Raw genomic sequence first — 20172 nt, 5'->3', positions numbered from 1 at the left:
TTTTTAACACTTGTTTCATAGCATTCTTCTCTTAAGAAAAATGCCATTCTTAGAATACGTTTTGTTTTGCTTTTGAAATTAGAATCCAGCTAAAGGTCTGGTATCTCAAAGTGTTCTCCAACTCCTAGTGGTACATTTCTGCCTTCACTAAATAAATACAGAGAGCAATTATCAAAACAAAGAGAGAGAAGGAAAGAGAGAAGCAACCCTGCATACTAATATGATACACTTGGTAAACAAAACCATGGCCCAGTTTCATCTTATCCACTAACAATAGATGTCTTCTAGCGTCAAGTGAATAAAAATGCACTAGAGATTTCATGTAAGTCAGTTTCAGGAAAACAAAATTGATTTTATTTATCCTAATAGTAGCTAAGCATTTTGTAGCTATTTTACTGAAACCCAGTGTTATAATTGCCAGAGCTATCATTTAATATTCAGAAGCCAAATTCATTCAACAGTTCTGATGTTGTTTTTAAAAACTAATCTTTCTATAATTATTAAGTAGTTATTATGGCTTTCCTAAGTGTTAAGAAGGAATTTTTGTTTCTTTTTCTCATGCCTTCCTGCATAAATGACATCTGTTTTGATCTTTCATTCTTGAAGCCGTTCTTTCTTTTTAGGAATGAAATTATTTATAAACATTAGAACAATTCAAGCTATGCTTGCTGAATATTTAGTCAGTATCTTCAATTTGCATCACAAATTTTTAATCGTGCTGTAAGTCTTTTTAGTTGAAGTTCTACTTGACCCCCAAATAAATTCTATCTGTGTTTATTTTGATAGACAAGAATATCATTGAATCGTTTGGAAGACTTTCTCAACACTGAGGAGCTTCATCCTCAAAATATTGAAACAAACTACATAGGAGGTCAGCATTTCCTCTGCATTCAATATTTATTTGACTTCCGGGTTGAAGATAATTGGCTCTAAAATGTATTTTTCTTCTCAGATCATGCCATTGGTTTTACAAATGCTTCCTTCTCTTGGGATAAAACAGGGATTCCAGTACTAAAAAAGTAAGTCATGGTTTGGGGAAAATGAAAAACAAAAATTTTTTTAGCATTGAATTCTAAAGTGTTCCATATTTTTATTTCTTAGCGTTTTTAAAGGAAAAGATGAATATATTGAAATTTACAAGAATTTTCTGTTTTAACCTCTCATAATACCTTCTGTTTTTATGGATTTTTTTTTTTTTTTTACTCTTGTTTTCTATTCATTTCCTCTGTTTCCTCTGCAGCATTTGTTGTTTGCATTTTGTAATGGCTGGGTATTCATAGAATAATTTAGTATCATAGGAATAGCAGCAATTTCAAGGACAATGCTCAGCACTCTAACTTATCTGGGAATAAACATTAAAAATGTAACAAGAACTTCCTATATCATCTCTCTCCTTTTCTTGTCATGCAGCTTGAACATAAAGATTCCAGAAGGAGCTTTAGTAGCTGTTGTAGGGCAGGTTGGATCTGGAAAATCATCTGTGCTTTCTGCCATTCTGGGGGAAATGGAGAAACTTACAGGAGTTGTTCAAAGAAAGGTAAAGCCAACAATACATTCATTCCACATCTCCTAGTGTAATAGGCTATGGCCAACACATGGTTAGCGTCAATAAGAATTTATCAAATCAAATTGAAGATGCAAGTATTTAATGGGTATTTCTAGTTTGTAGCAAACATTTCAATTTCCACAAAAATTGATTAGCTATGGATGGATTAGTAATAGCATTCTGTCCTCCAAATACTTTAGTGAATCATTTATGAATGCTTATGGTAATTGTTTGATGATATTAACTGAATTGCAACCAATTATAGAGAAACTAATGCAATTTATATTTTAATTTGATTTGGTTTCTAATTATCATTCATTGCAAAGTTACCTAAGTAATTATAGCCACATTTCTAAGAAGCCTTGTAGTTGCTCAGGGGTAGGATCTTTGACCCAGAAAAATAAAAATCAGAAAAATAATATATATATATTTTTTATTTTATTATGTTATGTTAGTCACCATACATTACATCATTAGTTTTTGATGTAGTGTTCCATGATTCATTGTTTGCGTATAACACCCAGTGCTCCATGCAGAACATGCCCTCCTTAATACCCATCACCAGGCTAACCCATCCCCCCCACCCCCCTCCCCTCTAGAACCCTCAGTTTGTTTCTCAGAGTCCATAGTCTTTCATGGTTCGTCTAAATAATAATATTATTTTTAAATACTTTTAAATTTCAGCCCTTGGACTATGGAGAGGACTACTCCAAGCCTTTTGTTCTATTCTTAAAAGTCAATGGGAATAAGAATTCAACAGGTTCTTAATCAACTGTTATTTTTTTGAAACACTAGACTATCTAATGAGTTTTAGATTTAACTAACTCTTAGGTAAAATACTAACCTAATTCCTCCTTCTCACTTCTGACAAGATGGAGAAGTTCTATGGATGTGAGACCAGTTTCTTCACAGTTTTTCTCTCTAGGAAGAATCAACTCCAACTCTTTCATTTTTCTTCATAATATGTATTTCCTCATATCCTTATGTCTTTCCTGATTCCAGTCCTCTAATGATTAGCCCTTTATTTTTTCTTTTCTCTTTCAGTATTATTATTATTACTTATTTTAGGATCAACTATTGGTATCTGGGACTTTTTCTGATAAGATTATACTTAATGAATACCACTATTTAAACCTTAAGTATGCTATCTTTGTACCCTTATGTTCTTCATAATGATTGTAGTCAGTCATTTGTCTATAGTTGAAGATGACTGTAACTTATCTTAGGCCAGTGAATATCCTTTAAAAATATGATTGTCATATTGACTTTATTTTCATTTATTTAGTGTCTTCAGCTGCTTTTACCGAGCAGTTATTGCACACATACTATGTGCCTGGCACTTAGTACCAGGGAAACAGGCATGAATATGATATACCCCTCTTTTTACAGAGTTTATTGTCTAGTGAGGGAGATACTAAAATCAATTATGACAAGTGTTTAAATCAGATATAAAAAAATGAATCAAAGTATAAAAAACAACAAACTCTGAAGAGTTAGAAAAATTATCAGATTTTTACTTGATCTTAAAAAAAATAATTAGGAATTGATCAAGATAAAAACAATATCAATTCTGGATTTCATCTAATGCATTAATGTGCAAAGACCTAGCCTGGTTCTTGGCACAGAGTCTGCTAGCTCCCTGTGAATTTTTATGGTTATTGTTATCTTTATTATGATTGTTGAAGCACTCATGGTAAGATTTAAAGATTATCTCTGATCCTTTGAAGGTTTGAAATTAAGAAAATGTTCATGGTGATGCAAGAAATTATAACAATGCTGTTACTAATCACAAGACAGAGAGGACACCCTTTGTTTATATTAAGCGAGAGTTGTGGAAGAGAGAAGATATTATCTGTCAATATAATTGACAATTTTGTCTCTCAGGAAGTTCTTTGGTCTGGAGCAATGGCAGGATATGAGGATATGGGGATAAATTATTTCCCAAAACATTTTTTTTTTTTTTTTAAGAGAGGGAGAGAAGGGTAGGGGAGAGGCAGAGGGAGAGGGAGAGAGAGAATCTTGAGAATCTTAAGCAGGTTCCATGCCCAGCGTGGAGGCCGTCTCGGGGCTCAATCTCACGACCCGGAGATCATGACCCAAGCCAAAACCAAAAGTCATACGCTTAACTGATTGAGCCACCCAGGAACTCCTCAAAACATTTTTAATCCTGAATTTATAACTGTCATTCTTATCATCTCTAATTTAATAATAATAACGAACTTAACACTTAGTGTTTACAAGGTGCTTTTATGTTTTATCTTTCTGTTCCTCAAGGTTTCCTATGAGCACTTTTTTGAGGCATATCATATCACAACATTCAACCTTCAGTCTCCTTGTTCTCAATATCGAAGGTTCACACCAGGCACCATTCATGCAGAGTTTTCAGTATCCAGTGTTCTTTAATGGAACCTTAGGGATTTGGAAGACAGTTTTTGAATTAGCAAAACTTCTATTATGGTTTCATTATTAAGAATAAAATGAAATAAAAACACATTTTCATTTGTATATGAAATTAAAATGATAATTATTCTAAAAATTAAAGGAAGAATTTATACCTCTGTGAAAATGGATCAACTCTTCTTCAGCTCCAGTCATACCAACACATCAAGTCTATAGCTCTCAATGTAGTATTTAGTTTCTGTTTTATATTTTGCACCATTGTTCCTGTTCTTCAGTCTTTTTTTCGGTGTTCTTCCTCTGTTCCCCTTATCTTGCTAAGTATATAAGTGTTCAAAATCTCTATCACTTGAGAATTGATTTAATATTATTTTAATCAAAGGTTATTCAGGGTAAGGCAATTCAAGAGCAATTACTTTTGTGTTCAAGATCAAGTCAGATCAGAATTACATTGTTTGGGATCAAAAGCCACTCCATGTCTTACGTGCTCAACAAAGAAGAATTAAAAGTTAATCTTTGATTTTTAAAGTACCTGGAGAAATCAAAAGGCTAATAGTTACATACATATACGTAGGTTAGTAGGTCAAAAAGTACTTTAAGTGTCTTGTATTGTGTAGTCAAAATAAATTCTCTAAAATCAGTATATGGATAGAGTCCATGGGGCAGATTGAAAGGTAAGTCCTAGTTTAAATATTGTGGGTCCTCTCTAAGAAAAGGAGGGTTTGTTAAAAGGATATATTATACAGTAAACTGTCATATATTTAGGAATCATTTTGAGTCATAAAATCATCAAAAAATAAGCATAGGAGCAGTGAGTGTGTGGAAGATATGGATGTGCCACCCAGATACCCTGTCTAGCAAGGGCTTGCCTCCCAGCCCTGGGAGTACACACAGCAAGTTAGCTCCTTCAGGGTTGACCTGCTGACAACGGCCTGGCTGAGGGCCCACAACTGAAAGCCAGGCCAATCTAGCCTAACATGGAACAACTCTGATGGGTAATACTCTATATCTCTCTAGAGGGTTGGACAAAGCTTTGTTGGATCTGGATCACGGTGTGACTTCTCCATCCACCCAAACCTCCTACCTTCTTTCCTTCCACAAGAATTGATCCCAAATAAACAACTTGCACTCCAGGCTCAGTGTTATGCACTGAACTGTGTTCCCCCAAAATTCATATGTTAAAGTCCTAATCCCAAGAATGTGACTGTATTTGGAGATAGAGTCTTTAAAGAGGTAATTAAATTAAGATATAATAGGGTGGGCCTTAATCCAATATGACTGGTGTTCTTTTTTTTTTTTTTTTAAGATTTTTATTTATTTATTTGACAGAGAGAGAGATAGCGAGAGCAGGAACACAAGCAGGGGGAGTGGGAGAGGGAGAAGCAGGCTTCCTGCCGAGCAGGGAGCCCGATGTGGGACTCGATCCCAGGACCCTGGGATCATGACCTGAGCCGAAGGCAGACGCTCAACGACTGAGCCACCCAGGCGCCCATGACTGATGTTCTTAAGAGAAGAAGAAATTAAGACACACATACCCACACAGAGGGAAGGCCATGTGAAGACTCAAGAAAAGGCAGTCATCCACAAGCTAAGGAGATAGACCTCAGAAGACGTCAACCTTGCAGACAACTTGTCACATTTCCAGCCTCCAGAATTGTGAGAAAAGAAATTTCTGTTGTTTAAGCAATCCAGTCTGTGGTGTCTTGTTAACGGCAACTGGAGCTGACTAATACAATCAGCCTCTGCTTCCAGAAAACTCCACCAGAGACAGATAACTTTGATAGAAACTACAGTGAAAGCAAATGAGAAGTACAAAGTAACTCATTTGAAGGGGCCTCTACAAAACATGTATAAAATTAAAATGTAAATAGGATATACTTACAGTTAAGAAATAACCTAGTTTTTTAAAAATTCAGTTTAAAGTTAAAGCAAAACTGGACTGAATATGTTCCTTTAATGTGGTGTATGCAACTTTTTCTTTTCCCTTGTTAAGAGCATGTCTTTTATTTCTTCCCTTTTTAGGGTTCTGTGGCTTATGTTGCCCAGCAGGCCTGGATTCAGAATTGCATTTTACAGGAAAACATTCTCTTTGGCTCCATCATGCAGAAGCAGTTTTATGAGCAAGTATTGGAAGCCTGTGCCCTCCTTCCTGATTTGGAGCAGTTACCAAATGGAGATCAAACTGAGATTGGAGAAAGAGTAAGGAAAATATAATTTATCATATGCAGGAATAAAACTCCATTCAGCTGTGCTAATAAAATATTTATAGTCTCTTTCCTGAGGTCCTAGAGAGCCATACACAACTATAATCTTTTAAAAATCATTACAGAATTCCTATGAAAGAGATGGCAATATTAAGGACAAATAATTATCTGTAATTGACTATTTGGAAAACAGATTTAAAATCAGCAGGAAATTCTGTCGTTAGGATCTACGTGGGGGAATGAAAGCCCACCAACTGGATCATCAGCACTTTGTTTTCATTGCTGGCTCACTACCTAACGAGTGAATGGTAGTTTGGTTTTTTTTGTTTGTTTTTTTTCCCTGTGTCTCTTTGAACAAAGTCAAGCCTAGGACAGTAGCAACAGAGTGCCAGTCTCCAGTGGTGGCACCGAGGCCAGGTTCTAAAAAGGCTCAGGGACGATGCTGTCATTAATGTGCCTTCTCCGTGTTTGCTCATTCTTGCTTAAGAGGATCTTGTTTCCCATAGTCTTTGTTCTATTTTATTGTCATTGCATTAATGAATAGTCATTACGCTGCCCAGTGTTTTGGAGTTAAAACAAAACAAAACAAGATAGCGTGAGCCAAAGCATGAACCCCGAGAGATTATCTCCGACCCGTGACTAAAATCTCCATTAATTAAACATGAATGCAAAAGCAGCCTCTGCCTGTGATTCATGTGTGCTGTGAAGATGAGTAAATAATCCTTGCCAAGTGCTTCGAATTTCTGAAAAGAGAGCATAGCATTGTTAGGCATTTTTACCCCTGGCCCCCTGTTGTTTAATAGTCCTCTTATATAAATTGATAAATAAAATAGAGAACAAAATCATAGAAAGTGGGCATATTAAAAAAACTCTAGAATGAGGCAAAATTTACCTCTTACGTAGACTTATGTTGGCTTCGCTCATAGTCTGTTACTTTACAGATGTATTTTCTCAAGTTATTAAATAGATTTAATTTTTTTCCCCACCTCTCTGTTTTTTTTCTGGTGTCTTCACTGTCTGCAGGCAAAATGGCACCATAGCTAAAATTATGCAGAAATGTGACTTCTTCAAACTTGTTAATACATATTGAATATTATGCCAATAAAGCCAATCATTAATAATATGAAATAGTTGATAATATGTAACTAAAAAGAATCTAAAAAAGAAAAATTTTCAAAATATGAAGTATATATTTAATATAGGCATAAATGTTATTGCTGTTTATAACTTCTACTTTTTATTATTAAGTGTCTCCCAATCTGATGATATACTTTAAAATAAACATGTAATTGAATATTTCAAAAGGCAATCTGTTTACAACTGTTAGGAGACACGCAAGATAACAAATGCAGAATTTTCCTCACTTTCCTTTATCTTTTCCTTTGGCATTCTTCAATTGACCACAAATATTTATCAATGTATTATTATATGCCTTTATTCTGCTGTGGGGTACCCAATGGTGAGCAAGAGAGCTATCACCCTGCCTTCAAGAGATTTTCAGTCTAGTGGATCTCTGCCAATGAAATTGTCAGTTGTCCTTTATTAATATTAATCATCAGACAGTCTATGTGCTGAGAATGCAAGGATGAATTCAGCTCATAGTCTTGTGAGGGAGACTGATGTGGATATAGCCATTTCTGGCAATGGGATGAGTAAATGGAGCACCATCAGGACAGGAATGGAGGGAAGGAATCAGTTTACTTGGAATACTGGGTGGAAGATTGCTTTCAAAGAGGACTTCATAGAGTGAATAGCTTTTGAATTGAAAAGGGAAGATATGGGCTCCCTAGCAGAGTGACCAGCCTCTGCTAGTCTGGTTGGCAGGCAGCATTGGGAGAGTGGGTGATGGCAGATGAGATGTGGGCATCACAGGTGTTTAAACAAGGTGATTTCATAATCACAGGATATGCAGTGACAAGGCAGAGGATGCACTGGAGAGAGGAGTGATTGGGTGATGATAGTGAGGTTGATTGCATCTGTACTTGGTGTTGGATTTGTTGTAAATATTTTACATTCATCTTATTAAATGCTCATGACACACCCATGAGTTGGGGGCTATTATAACCACACACACAGAAATGCACACACACACACACATATATATACACATGCACACATGTATCATATTACTTTATATATTTTTTTCATGCCTGTCTCCCCTGCTAAACTGTGACCTCCTTATGATAGAGGCTCAGTTTCATTTATTTCTGAATCCCAAGTGTTAGCATAGCACCCAGAATATGGTTATACAAAGGAGGTATTTGTTGAGTAGGCGGAGGATGAGAAAAGCAAAAAAGCAATGGCATTTTATAATTAGAGGTAACTGGCTAAGTTCTGTGCTGCAAGGAGGGCTTTTAAGCCAGATCTATAAACACTAAATATAAAATAAATCAAGTAAATTGGGCCTGGCCCCATAATTCTCTATATGTGGCTGTACACGTCGACTTTAATTCTCACACGGAATGATGTATATTCCTTATTCTTGCTTCTTAGAGTTGTACTTTTGCCAACAAGACTTGTACTAATCTTTCTACAGAATAAAATAGGACATGGTGATTACTGCTTTGGTAATTTAGCTATTATTCTCCATTTTCTATGTGTCAATTTAAAAATGATCACTGGTGTCGGTATATGGTTGGCAGCCAAAAGTCTTATTTAATATTTCAGAGGCATGACTTTCCAGAGTTAGGGGATTGGAAATTGTTTTCTCCTTAATTGTTAGTATCTACTTTTGAGAGCAAGCAGTTAAGATATTATCTGTTAATTTGCACAAGTTAGTAGCACTTGGAAATAGGGGGTGGGGGTAGGCCTTTGGATTTTGTAATAAAGAAGGGTTTGAGGGTTAATCTTGAGTTGTTTTCTATCCATGCTACAGAAGAGAAATTGGATGTCACTATACGTGCTTTGAGATTTATACATTTTTGGTCTTGGTTTTTTCCTCCTGCTCCATCTGCAGGGTGTGAATATAAGTGGGGGCCAGAAGCACCGCGTAAGTCTGGCCAGAGCTGTGTATAGTGGGGCTGACATCTACCTCCTGGATGATCCCTTTGCTGCAGTTGATGTCCATGTTGGAAAGCAACTTTTTGAGAAAGTGATTGGGTCCTCGGGTATTTTGAAAAACAAGGTAGCCATAGTGTCACTTATGCTTTTGGGGGGAAAGGGGAAGATGATAATCTGCATAGCATGGTGCCTAAAATTCCAACATTTTGTTCATTTGTTGAAGTAAAGTAGTGATATTTCATATGAAAAAGGGGATATCATACTGACCTTTTTACAGATAAACTTTAATGAATATTTTTTAAAGTTTTTTTTTTACAAGTTTACTCTGACAATAATTTATATGATTGTTACCTTATAGACTGATACCATACTCTAAGGGGATTTGTATGTCAGAATGAATTGGTTTTAGTTTACTTGATTTTTTTTAAATGGTATTTTCATACACAGCACTTGCAAAAAAAGTATTATTTTACTGATATTTATTACTTAAAACTATGGTATTATTAACATAGCAGTAACAATTCACCTCTCTTGTGAAAGGGCCAAGAAGAAAGGAATTAATATTTACCAAGTGCATACCATGTCTGATGCTAAATTAGTTCATTTAGTTCTTATAGCAAGTCTCTGAATAGGTATTATGATTCCTGTTTTACCTATGAGGGAACTTGGGACTCAAAATGATTTGATACAGGTAGCTTAGCTTAAGAACAGCAGAGATTTTAATAACATGTAGAATTGTTGAATCACTATGTTGTACCCCTAAAACTAATGTAACATCGTGTGCAAACGTACTTTAATTAAAAAAAAAAAAAAGAACAGAGATTTTAAAAAGTCCGTCTGACCACAAGGCTGTACTCATTCCTTCATAATACGCATTTATAGGCTTGTTAATATAAGGCAATCTGGAAAACATTAAATAAATGCATAAAATGTTAACGTATATATCTAAGTAGATAATACATAAATGTCTTTACTTATTAAAATGAGCCCAAGATAAAAACCTCTGGTTCAATCCTATGTGTATGTGTACAATAATATGGAAAGACTTAAAAATAAATACTATGAATTATGACTGGAATCAAACACTTTATTGTAATGCTATAGGACCTTTAAAAAGTAAGCATGAATGACAGATATGAAATTTTTAAATTTGTTATGAAATTGATTCGTTTTTAATGAATGAAGGCTACCTGAACCAGAGGGTTAAAACACTTGCAATCTTTTGTTTGTTTGTTTGTCTGGTTTTTGTCTAACAGCATATAATCATCCGTTGTGAAATACATATATGCTGCCTTTTACTGGTACCTACTGACAATTACACTCTGAAATAGTAAAAAAAATACACAAAAAACAAAAAATTGCAACTTTCTTTAAAATAGATTATTTTTCCTTTTTTTTTTTTTTTTTTGGTAACCCAAGAAATAAAACACTGTTTTTCAGACTCGCATTTTAGTGACACATAACCTCACACTTCTGGCACAGATGGATCTGATTGTTGTAATGGAGAGTGGCAGAGTTGCACACATGGGAACATACCAGGAGCTGCTGTCGAAAACCAGAAACCTCACAAATTTGCTTCAGGCCTTCAGTGAACGAGAAAAAGGTGAGACACAATGAAAAATAAGCCTACGATGCCGTGTGCCTAGCCATTCCGAAAGTCCATTAATTGTGTGATTTCTTACAATGCCTTTTTCTTCATTCATCCTGCTTAAGTCAGGAGCTGGGCACCTTCCTTTCTCTAGAAAAGAAACAAATGTTAGGACACATCAGCTAAAAATTACCCTCATTTATGATTTTTTAAGCAAAATGTTATGCCCCAAGATCTGTTTGTTCATCTCTGAAATCAGAGATTAGATGATTTATAAGCTCTACTGCGGGTCTAGAATATAATGGGTCTAAACATTCTACTTTCTTTAAAATTAAGAACAGGGAGCATAAATCCATGTCAAGTAAGTAATAAATATTTTAAACATACTGTTGCATGCTGAGGAGGAGAAATGAACAGACAGAAAAGGAATCTGAGGAAAGACAAAGGGGAATGATATTTGTCTTAACTTTTATAAGATAACAATTGAGTTTACCTACTAATTTTTGTTACTATACTCCTACCATTTTAAATTAAGATTATCCATGTTTATGTAAATGAAGTGGTTTGATCCTTACCTAATTAAGACACAGGGATGTTTGAAGTCGAGTATTAACTTAATATTCTAGAGGTCAGTTATTTCCCATCTTTGAAAGTGTAGGGGCGCTTGGGTGGCTCAGTTGTTAAGCGTCTGCCTTTGGCTCAGGTCATGATCCCAGGGTCCTGGGATGGAGCCCCACATCGCATCAGGCTCCCTGCTCAGCAGGGTGTCTGCTGCTCCCCCTGTTTGTGCTCTCTTGCTCTCTCTGTCAAATAAATAAATAAAATTAAAAAAAAAAAAAGAAAGTGTAATGTGCGTCATCTCTTTTTCCATCTATAGATGCTTTCTCAGGTAGACCGCTATGATACTTGTCCTATAACTTCCCAGAATACCACTGAGAAATGACTATAAAATCAGTTACCTACTTCATAATTTCAGGGTAACAGAGGAAATATAGAGCTGTATCTCAGTATTTCCTATATGAACTCCTATCCACTAATCACTTTACACTGTACCTAGTTATAAAAGTCATAAAAATATGAAACCAGTTTATAACAGGATCAGTGCAATTATTATTTGTTGTGAAATCAAAGCGATTTTGTTGATGTGTTTCTTTTTTTGGACCTAAGCTAATACACTTTAGTTATATACTACTATTTTTTGTCTTTCTTGTCTTTACTCCTTTCTCAAATTCAAATATTCTATCTGTAGATGCATTCAGAAATATCTGATGCATCATCAGATGGCTATGATCATTCTTTTTTTTTTTTTAAAGATTTTATTCATTTATTTTTCTGAGAAGAGAGCACGAGCAGGGGGAGGAGCAGCAGAGGGAGAAGCAGGCTCCCTACTGAGCAGGGATCCCGATGCGGGACTCGATCCCAGGACCCTGGGATCATGACCTGAGCCAAAGGCAGATGCTCAACTAACTAAGCCACCCAGGCGTCCCAGCTATGGTCATGCTTAATAAAAGAAGCACCTTCTCTTCTCTTAATGGCTAACAATTTTGAAAATGATCTCTTATCTTCTTGGCCAAGCTAAGTAATAATTTATGCTTACTGTATGTATAGGAAAGAGATGACTGTGAGTGTCTCCTAGGATGAAAATGTGGTCTGTCATTTTTCTCTATTCCCAGCTTTTAGGTAGCTTCATGCTAGGCACATTACAGGTCCTCAGTAGCTGTTTGTTAAACAGGTGAATCTGCTGGAAGCATGTCTCCTCAGGAGTTAATGGGATGATTTGGAATGCTATGAGCCAGTGTATTTTTCATGTGGCCATTTATTTTAAAGGCCACATGAAATATAAGTTGTATTACTTTGGAAAATATAGCTCGAAAAGCAGGCAATGCATAAGTTTTATGGTCAATATTTAATTTACCATAAAATATAAACAGTGTATCTTTTGAAAGTTGTGGAATTTGCTCTTGTTTAAAATCCCAGTTTTTGGAAACAAATATCATGCCTTCTCTTTTATTTCTATATACCTTCTTATGTACATGAATCCTCTATGGTAACAAATGGAAAGCAGTATTATTCTTGAAGTCGGCCTGACATTAATAGATGTTACTACCTCACTGTCAGAAATATGCCAGAGTTAGAAAAATGCAAATTGAACTTTTTTTCCCCCTAATGACTTCAATATTGTGTCTTCTCTATTAAAATTCAGGAAGGTGAGGAGTAGAGATGATTTTTGTACTAAAAATATAATACATTCTTGAAAAAGGATATTTCTGGGATTTTGATTTTTTTGGATGCTGAATAAAAAAATGTAAAGGCTTTTTAAAGGCCACCATAAAATTACACATGATGATACTCGATGTTAGATAGGTATTTGTAAAAGGTCAGTCATGTATAGTGTAATTCCCTCAGGGCCCACACAGAGCAAGGCAAAAGTAGATTTTGATGATATAAACCACCCCATAAATAATAGTTTCAAACCAGGTTACGTTCAGTGTCAAGTTCTTATTTATTTATTTATTTATTTGAGAGAGAGAGTGCACGTGAGCACGAGCGGGGAGAGGAGCAGAGGGAAAGGGACAAGTAGACTCTGTGCTGAGCCCAGAGTCCTACACGGGGCTCCATCTCAACAACCCTCAGGTCCTGACCTGAGCCAAAATCAAGACTCAGATGCTTAACTGACTGAGCCACCCAGGCGCCCCCAGTGTCAAGTTTTTATAGTGCTGCTCTTCGATCTGGACCAGCATGACCTAGTACTATACTCTACCTTGTTCTGGCCTTTCTTAGCTGCCTTTCTGGTCAAGAGCCCAAGGATTGTGCCCATCAAGGGTCTCCTTCCAGTCTTCTACTTTTTGAGTATTCCAGATATTTTGGGGTTCCAGAATTCTCTGCCCAAATAACATAAACTTGCTCCTCAGTCCTATCCTCCCAAAGGCGGGCTAATCTACCGGCATTTGCCACTCTTTGGCCTGAGGAATTTTTTCTTTCTTGGAGGGATGGGTTAGGGTGAACAAAGCCTGGACATATGGGCTGGGGTGTCCCCAGACATGCAGCAGGTTGGGGTTGGGGTGGGAGAGAAGGGGACAAGGGCCTTTACTGGGACTACCTCACCTAGGACTGTTACGTTTCCAAGGAGCTCTTAGGATTTCAAACACTCTCACATGGACCTTAGCTTTCAGGTGGTTGGGAAGGTGTATTGGTTGGGATAAGCAATAGAACTTATTTATGATAAGTTGGTTGGCTCCATCTGTTACTGTTAAATAATTAGGAATATGGTATGTGGGCCTTCATTTATATTCTTGCCCTGGTACCCACCAATGTGAGGTGCAGGCCTGTCCCTGTGGGGCATTTCTTTTTCTTATTTGTATAAGTAGTAGGGAAAACTCACATTATATCTGAGAGCATTTTTATTGGGATTTAGGGGAAAAGGATTACCTAGACAAGGAGTGGAATTTGAGAGGTATGATCCCCAGTACTAAAACACCCTGTGATCTATCATTTATGTTTTAATTTATCTTCTTTGATCTTGAGTCTGTTCAAGAATTCTTTTAAAAGGTACACAATGCTTCCATTTTAAAATTCATGTTAACTTATGTGACACCAGAGTGGGAGTAAAAGTAAGCACAATTTTGTGGAAAAAACACTGGGCCAATTTTAGGTTGCCCCAGGCTCTGGTTCTGACTCAGAATAACTATGTGAGTCTTCATAGAGTTGACTTTACACCTCTGGTTCTTCCCATTTATGAAAAATGGGACTGAACTAAGTCTTTTTTTTCCTAGTGGCTGATGTGGAATTGAACAATGCACATTTTTATCATTCCCTTGCCTCCAAAACTACCTACGACTTAGCCACTTTTTCTTCTTTTCCTATCATCCTCACCTTTACTATTAAGGTTAATAACAGGTAACTTAGAAAAAGTAGTTTTTATAGTATAATTTGAGTTTGGATATATCAGATCTTGGAGACTCCATCCAGCTCTGAAAAATCTACAAATCTCACCTTACGGGGATATTATATTAGAGAATCAGTCAGAGGTGAGAAGAAAGGTCAATGAAGAAAGATATGAAGACTAATGATAAATTTACATATTTATAGGTTTAGTCTAGGCTACTTCTTTTTTTTTTTTAAGATTTTATTTATTTATTCTACAGAGAGATACACAGAGAGAGAGGGAACACAAGCAGGGGGAGTGGGAGAGGGAGAAGCAGGCTTCCCGCCGAGCAGGGAGCCCGATGCGGGGCTCAATCCCAGGACCCTGGGATCATGACCTGAGCCGAAGGCAGACGCCCAATGACTGAGCCACCCAGGCGCCCCTAGGCTACGTCTTACCCACACTAATAATCCTGGTGATAGCTAGGAGGATGTCATGGGTAGTAAGTCAATATATTCACAACTTTTACCTTACCTTAATCCTCCCCGAAACCTCCTGAGACCGCATGGGCATGATTTTACAAAGATTGCACAAGTTAAGACAGATTGTAAGTGGCAGAATTTGAATCTGATACTACATCTGTTTCATGCGAGGCCAGCCAAACTCTTAAACATTTTATCAAATGTGTAGGAACAAGTACACTGACTTGGTGTGAAGAGACAGGAAGGGGTGTGTGGCTCAGCTCACTCTAGTTTGCTCTGTCTCTGTCTCTCTCCCTTCCTCTCTGTCTCTTTGATAACTGTTGGTTTCAGGCAAGTCACTTATCTTATCTGAGTTTTATTTTTCCCTTGCAAAATATGGATAAGCTTAACTATTCTCTTTATCTTACAAGCTCATTTGGTACTCAAATGTAATGTATGTGAAAGACCCCTATAAATTGCAAATATATAAATTTTAAAGTTATTATTATAAACTATAAAAATGAAAACGGTCCTTAGGCAGGAGGGGGCTGAAACATCTCCAGATCAAATTTTCATTCTGTTGAGACATGGAATACCATGTTTCATAGAGATGGTTGATGTAAGTCAGATTTTTCCATTAAGGGCTATTAGATGTTTACTTCTAGAAATAAGAAAACAGAATTCATAGAAGAGATTGTAGAAATTCCCAGGTCCAGTTCCTTTTTTTTAAAGATGAGAAGTCTGAAATTCAAGGAGTTTAAGTATTATACTGTAAAAAAAAAGACAAAACTCAGCCAAGCTCTGAGATGTTCCCCATCAAATTCACAAGCAGTAACTTGAACCTCAATCTTATAGTTCTAGATGTGAGACCTTGGTTTGTGTGACCTGCTTAACTTCTCTGTGCCTCAGTCTTTTCATCCCTAGAATAAAGGGATAATTATAGTATCTTCCTCATAGGGATCAAGAAAATATATATAAATATATGTATATATATATCATTTAGAAAAATGCCTGCCATATAGGAAGCTATTATTAGTATTAGTGACATTAGAAAGAACATGACAGAGATTTGGGGAATTTACCATTGTGTTTCATTAGTAATCTTCATAATAATCAAATTGTCTATAAGGCTTCATTAAATTGCATTTTTCTTTTAAAGACTAGAGTCATGTTCCTCTTGGGCAAATACCTAGCCATTCTGTGGAAGTCCAAAACAAGTTAACACTCCTCTCTAATGTCCAAAAAAATAATTTGTGTAGGCTTTTTCATTACAAAATCTTAGTTTTAGAAGATGTTAGAAGATACTTCAGGTGAAGGGGAAGTAATGGGAAAAATGAAAGGGCAGCCTGTATACCTGTGGATCCAGAACCAAAATTTCTCCAACTGGTATAATCTTTCATCATATCTCTCTATATTTTATGCATTGTTTGCTTATATGTATATGAAAGCACTCACCATCTTCCTCTCCAGCTCATGCTTTAAAGCGAGTCAGTGTAATCAACTCCAGAACTATACTGAAAGACCAAATCTTGGAGCAAAATGATAGGTGAGTATTAGGATAATACCAGGCTCACTGGGATTATGAATAATTAATTACAATCCTTTTAACATTTAAAATGTTTCCTTTATAAAGGATCTACACATTATAATGACTACAATATGTACTTAGTGGTCTCCAGGTTTTAATCTCTAAGTTAGATGGATGTGTCTAAGGTTTTAAGAGAGATGGATGTGACTTAGTTTGGGAAATACATGCTCATTAGACTCTCAATAACTTCTAGACAAATTCTAGTAGCAGAACTGTGTGTGTGTGGGTGTGCGCCCTGTCCCCAACCCATAACAGTCATACCCACTGCTGATGTGAATGTGAAATAAGCTTTAGATGTGAGAATTCTACAATGGACTGGTATGGGTATCAGGCCAGGATATGTGACCTAGAAATAGGGACTTGGTGTAGGAATTGAAGAATCTGTTAAATGAAGCAAGAGAGAGGGAAAAAAGGAGAGAGGGAGGGAGAATTGAGGGAGGAGGTGGGGGAGAAGGTATGAAGGGAAGGAGGGAGGGAGGAAGTGAAAGAAGGATAGGAGAAAGTGAGAGAAATAAAAATCATAAAACATTGACCCTGATTGGATTTTGTTATATTATACTTCTTTTTTTTTCAAAAGTGACTAAAATGAACAGTAATTAAAGCATATTACCCTAATCTGTTATTTGCCCCAGTATTCCCCACAGCAGTTGCAAATAGGAGACTGAAAGAAAAAAAAAAAAAAGGAATAAACAGAATTACAGGGAGCAGCCACTCATCAAAATTGCTAAAATGGAGAATCGGGATGGATTATAAGGAAGCAAGCACTTTGGGTTCCATTGGCTCAGAATTTTGTAGATTTGACCTTGAATTAAAAAATGGACCTTGGGGGCACCTGGGTGGCTCAGTCGTTAAGCGTCTGCCTTCGGCTCAGGTCATGATCCCAGGGTCCTGGGATCAAGCCCCACATCGGGCTCCCTGCTCCTTGGGAAGTCTGCTTCTCCCTCTCCCACTCCCCCTGCTTGTATTCCCTCTCGCTGTGTCTCTCTGTCAGATAAATAAATAAAATCTTTAACAACAACAACAAAAAAAAAAACAGGACCTTGAATTTATTTATTTATTTTGAAAAGAGTGGATATTCCTAAGGATGTGTGGATGATGTGGATGTTGCAGGTTTGAGTTTTGCCTCTATATCAGAATCAGCTGAGTCAGCAGATCAACTAAATCATTGTCCCAGATATCCATACAACTTGCTCACCTACCTTTTGCAGGTCTTTGCTCAAATATTACCTTATTGATGAAGACTTTGGGTTTAGCCACCCTATTTTGTCACAGTACTCCCCAACCCCTTCCAGGCTTATTTTTTTTTTCTTATAATCCTTATTAATTTTCAGTATACTGGAGAATTTATTTACTTTTATTTTGTCTTTCACTTCTGGGTTTTAAGCTTTATAACAGCCTCAATTTTTGTCTATTTGTTCATTGCTTTATTGTCATCTAAAAGGTTTCAACTAAACACTGAATAAAAAGCTGTGTTATATGTTATAATAACATATAAGCTGATGTTCAATAAATAATTGTTGAATGGATGAATAAGTAACTGAATTCTGAAAGAACACTCAAGGATCTTTTAATTCATCATTTATTCTATTTTATTTTTTTGACCATTATGACATTACCTTTCATTTAAATGAGTGTCTGTTTTTAAGGATCCCCAAGAGAAGTGAATCTAGAAGCAGTGAACCAGACTTTGAAATTCATGTGCTATAGGATCTAAGCATCTCTAATCCTTAGGAGAATTTTCACCTGTGTACAGTTTCACCATGTAGTCAATATGTAACTTGTTTAAAAGCTTAGAACTGGGACACCTGGGTGGCTCAGTCGGTTAAGCGTCTGCCTTCAGCTCAGGTCATGATCCCAGGGTCCTGGGATCAAGTCCCGCATCCGGCTCCCCGCTCTGCGGGGAGCCTGCTTCTCCCTCTGCCTCTCTCTCTCTCTAGCTCTCATGAATAAATAAATAAAATCTAAAAAAAAAAATAAATAAAAGCTTAGAACTTAAAAATCAGTAAGTATTGTTGTTAACTTAATCATACCCTTCTCTCTATAATAAATCAGTTGTCCTTATTTATAAAATCATTGTCAGTCACAATATCTAAATTGAACCCCTTGAAGTTTTTGTGAATCATTTTTGGAAAGTTTCTTCTTGAAACAGGAATCCCAATCCTTATAAAAATTTATTTACAGAATTGATTTCTAAACATTTCTCAAGTTGTGGAGGCTCAGACTGAAGCCAGCATTCTGAAACTTACTTTTCCAGTGATTGAGTACATTGGGAAGATCGCCTCAATTCCAATATGTTACATTCTTGTCAACACAACGAGCATCAAGCTTACTTCTTAATAACTGCGATGAAAATGTTATTGGAGGTCCATGAATTCCCCCATGCTGATCTTTTCTTGTTTGTCATCATAGTATTTAAATCATTTTTTATCTTGTGTTTGAGAGACCAGCGACCTATTTCAATTTTTCCAAAATATGTGCATGTTTGGCTACTTCCTATGTATTTCCTAGTTTATTATTTTCTGTGCTACTTCTCATCCTAAATTTCATTTTTTATCTGCTTTACTGTTTGGTAAGATAATATTATATGGAGAAAATTTTCCTGACTTTTTAACCTAACTTTCTATTTTTTAGAATTATCCAATTTCCACTTAGTGCAGCATTAAGATAGACTAGGGGCTGGAAGATACACACAGGCAGGAACTTTGCAGCAGTTAGAGAGTCTCTACAACGGGACGTACTGAGATAGAATGCAGTGATTCTTCCTCATGGAAGAGTTAGTTCATGGGGAAAGTGGCTAACTGCCCATCAGGAGGGGGGTAAAAAGGGAGTTGGACTAAATAATGTCTGAAATTTAAGACTTAGAATTACTTTATGACACGTTAGTTCAATTCGCTAATAGGGACTAAAATAATTTGAACTGTTTCTACATTTTGCTTTTCACTTCCTGGTTTAAATTTACATGGTATATATTAATTATTTTATTTCTTTAAATATTTATTAATATCTTCCTCGAATAAAATAAATCAGGAATGTGATTTCAGTATTAGACTGCCCCCTTCTGTCTTTCATGTCAGACTCTTTTAATCACTTTAATCCTCCCATACATATTCCATACTTTGCAACTGCATGCTCAGTTCAGGGATAATGGTTTCAGTATGTTAATTTTATATCTTTTACACAAAAATATGCAGACGGTATTGTGCCAACTTTCCTGAGGTTTTCTGAAGGTCAACACAAGACTCATTTTTAAAACTTCTTTACTAGCATAAAATAATTTGCTCTTTTAAAATTCAGATGGAATCTGTTATTCACAGTAGAGTGCCCAGAACCAAATGCAGTATTTTTGTGGAAAAAGAATAAGTAACATTGTAGTTTGCAAAAGCAATGCCCTCCTCTATGGTGTCCAATAAATTCTTGGTCTTTGTTAGTTATGCCTAATTAGGATGCTTTAATTCTCTTTTAACAGTTGGGTTTCATAGCATTTTATATCCAACTACATTAAGAATTAATTTTTTGGCTTGAC

The 20172-nt window shown here is 36.1% G+C and overlaps 1 protein-coding gene across 1 annotated transcript in view; it reads left to right on the top strand.

Annotated features, from left to right (window-relative positions):
• LOC110571154 (multidrug resistance-associated protein 1-like) overlaps positions 1 to 20172 on the top strand; it is an 89190-nt gene that overhangs the window by 37028 nt on the left and 31990 nt on the right. Inside the window, exons 10-16 of the mRNA XM_044919127.1 lie at positions 787 to 871; positions 953 to 1019; positions 1411 to 1537; positions 5966 to 6142; positions 9104 to 9271; positions 10588 to 10750; positions 16532 to 16607. Of these exons, the coding sequence (XP_044775062.1) occupies positions 787 to 871; positions 953 to 1019; positions 1411 to 1537; positions 5966 to 6142; positions 9104 to 9271; positions 10588 to 10750; positions 16532 to 16607 (863 nt within the window). The remainder of the gene's footprint in view (positions 1 to 786; positions 872 to 952; positions 1020 to 1410; positions 1538 to 5965; positions 6143 to 9103; positions 9272 to 10587; positions 10751 to 16531; positions 16608 to 20172) is intronic.

This window comes from Neomonachus schauinslandi, chromosome 1 (assembly GCF_002201575.2).
Source record: "Neomonachus schauinslandi chromosome 1, ASM220157v2, whole genome shotgun sequence".
NCBI lineage: Eukaryota > Metazoa > Chordata > Mammalia > Carnivora > Phocidae > Neomonachus > Neomonachus schauinslandi.
The sequence above is the reverse complement of the archived record's forward strand: the minus strand, read 5'-3'. Positions and strand labels throughout refer to the sequence as shown.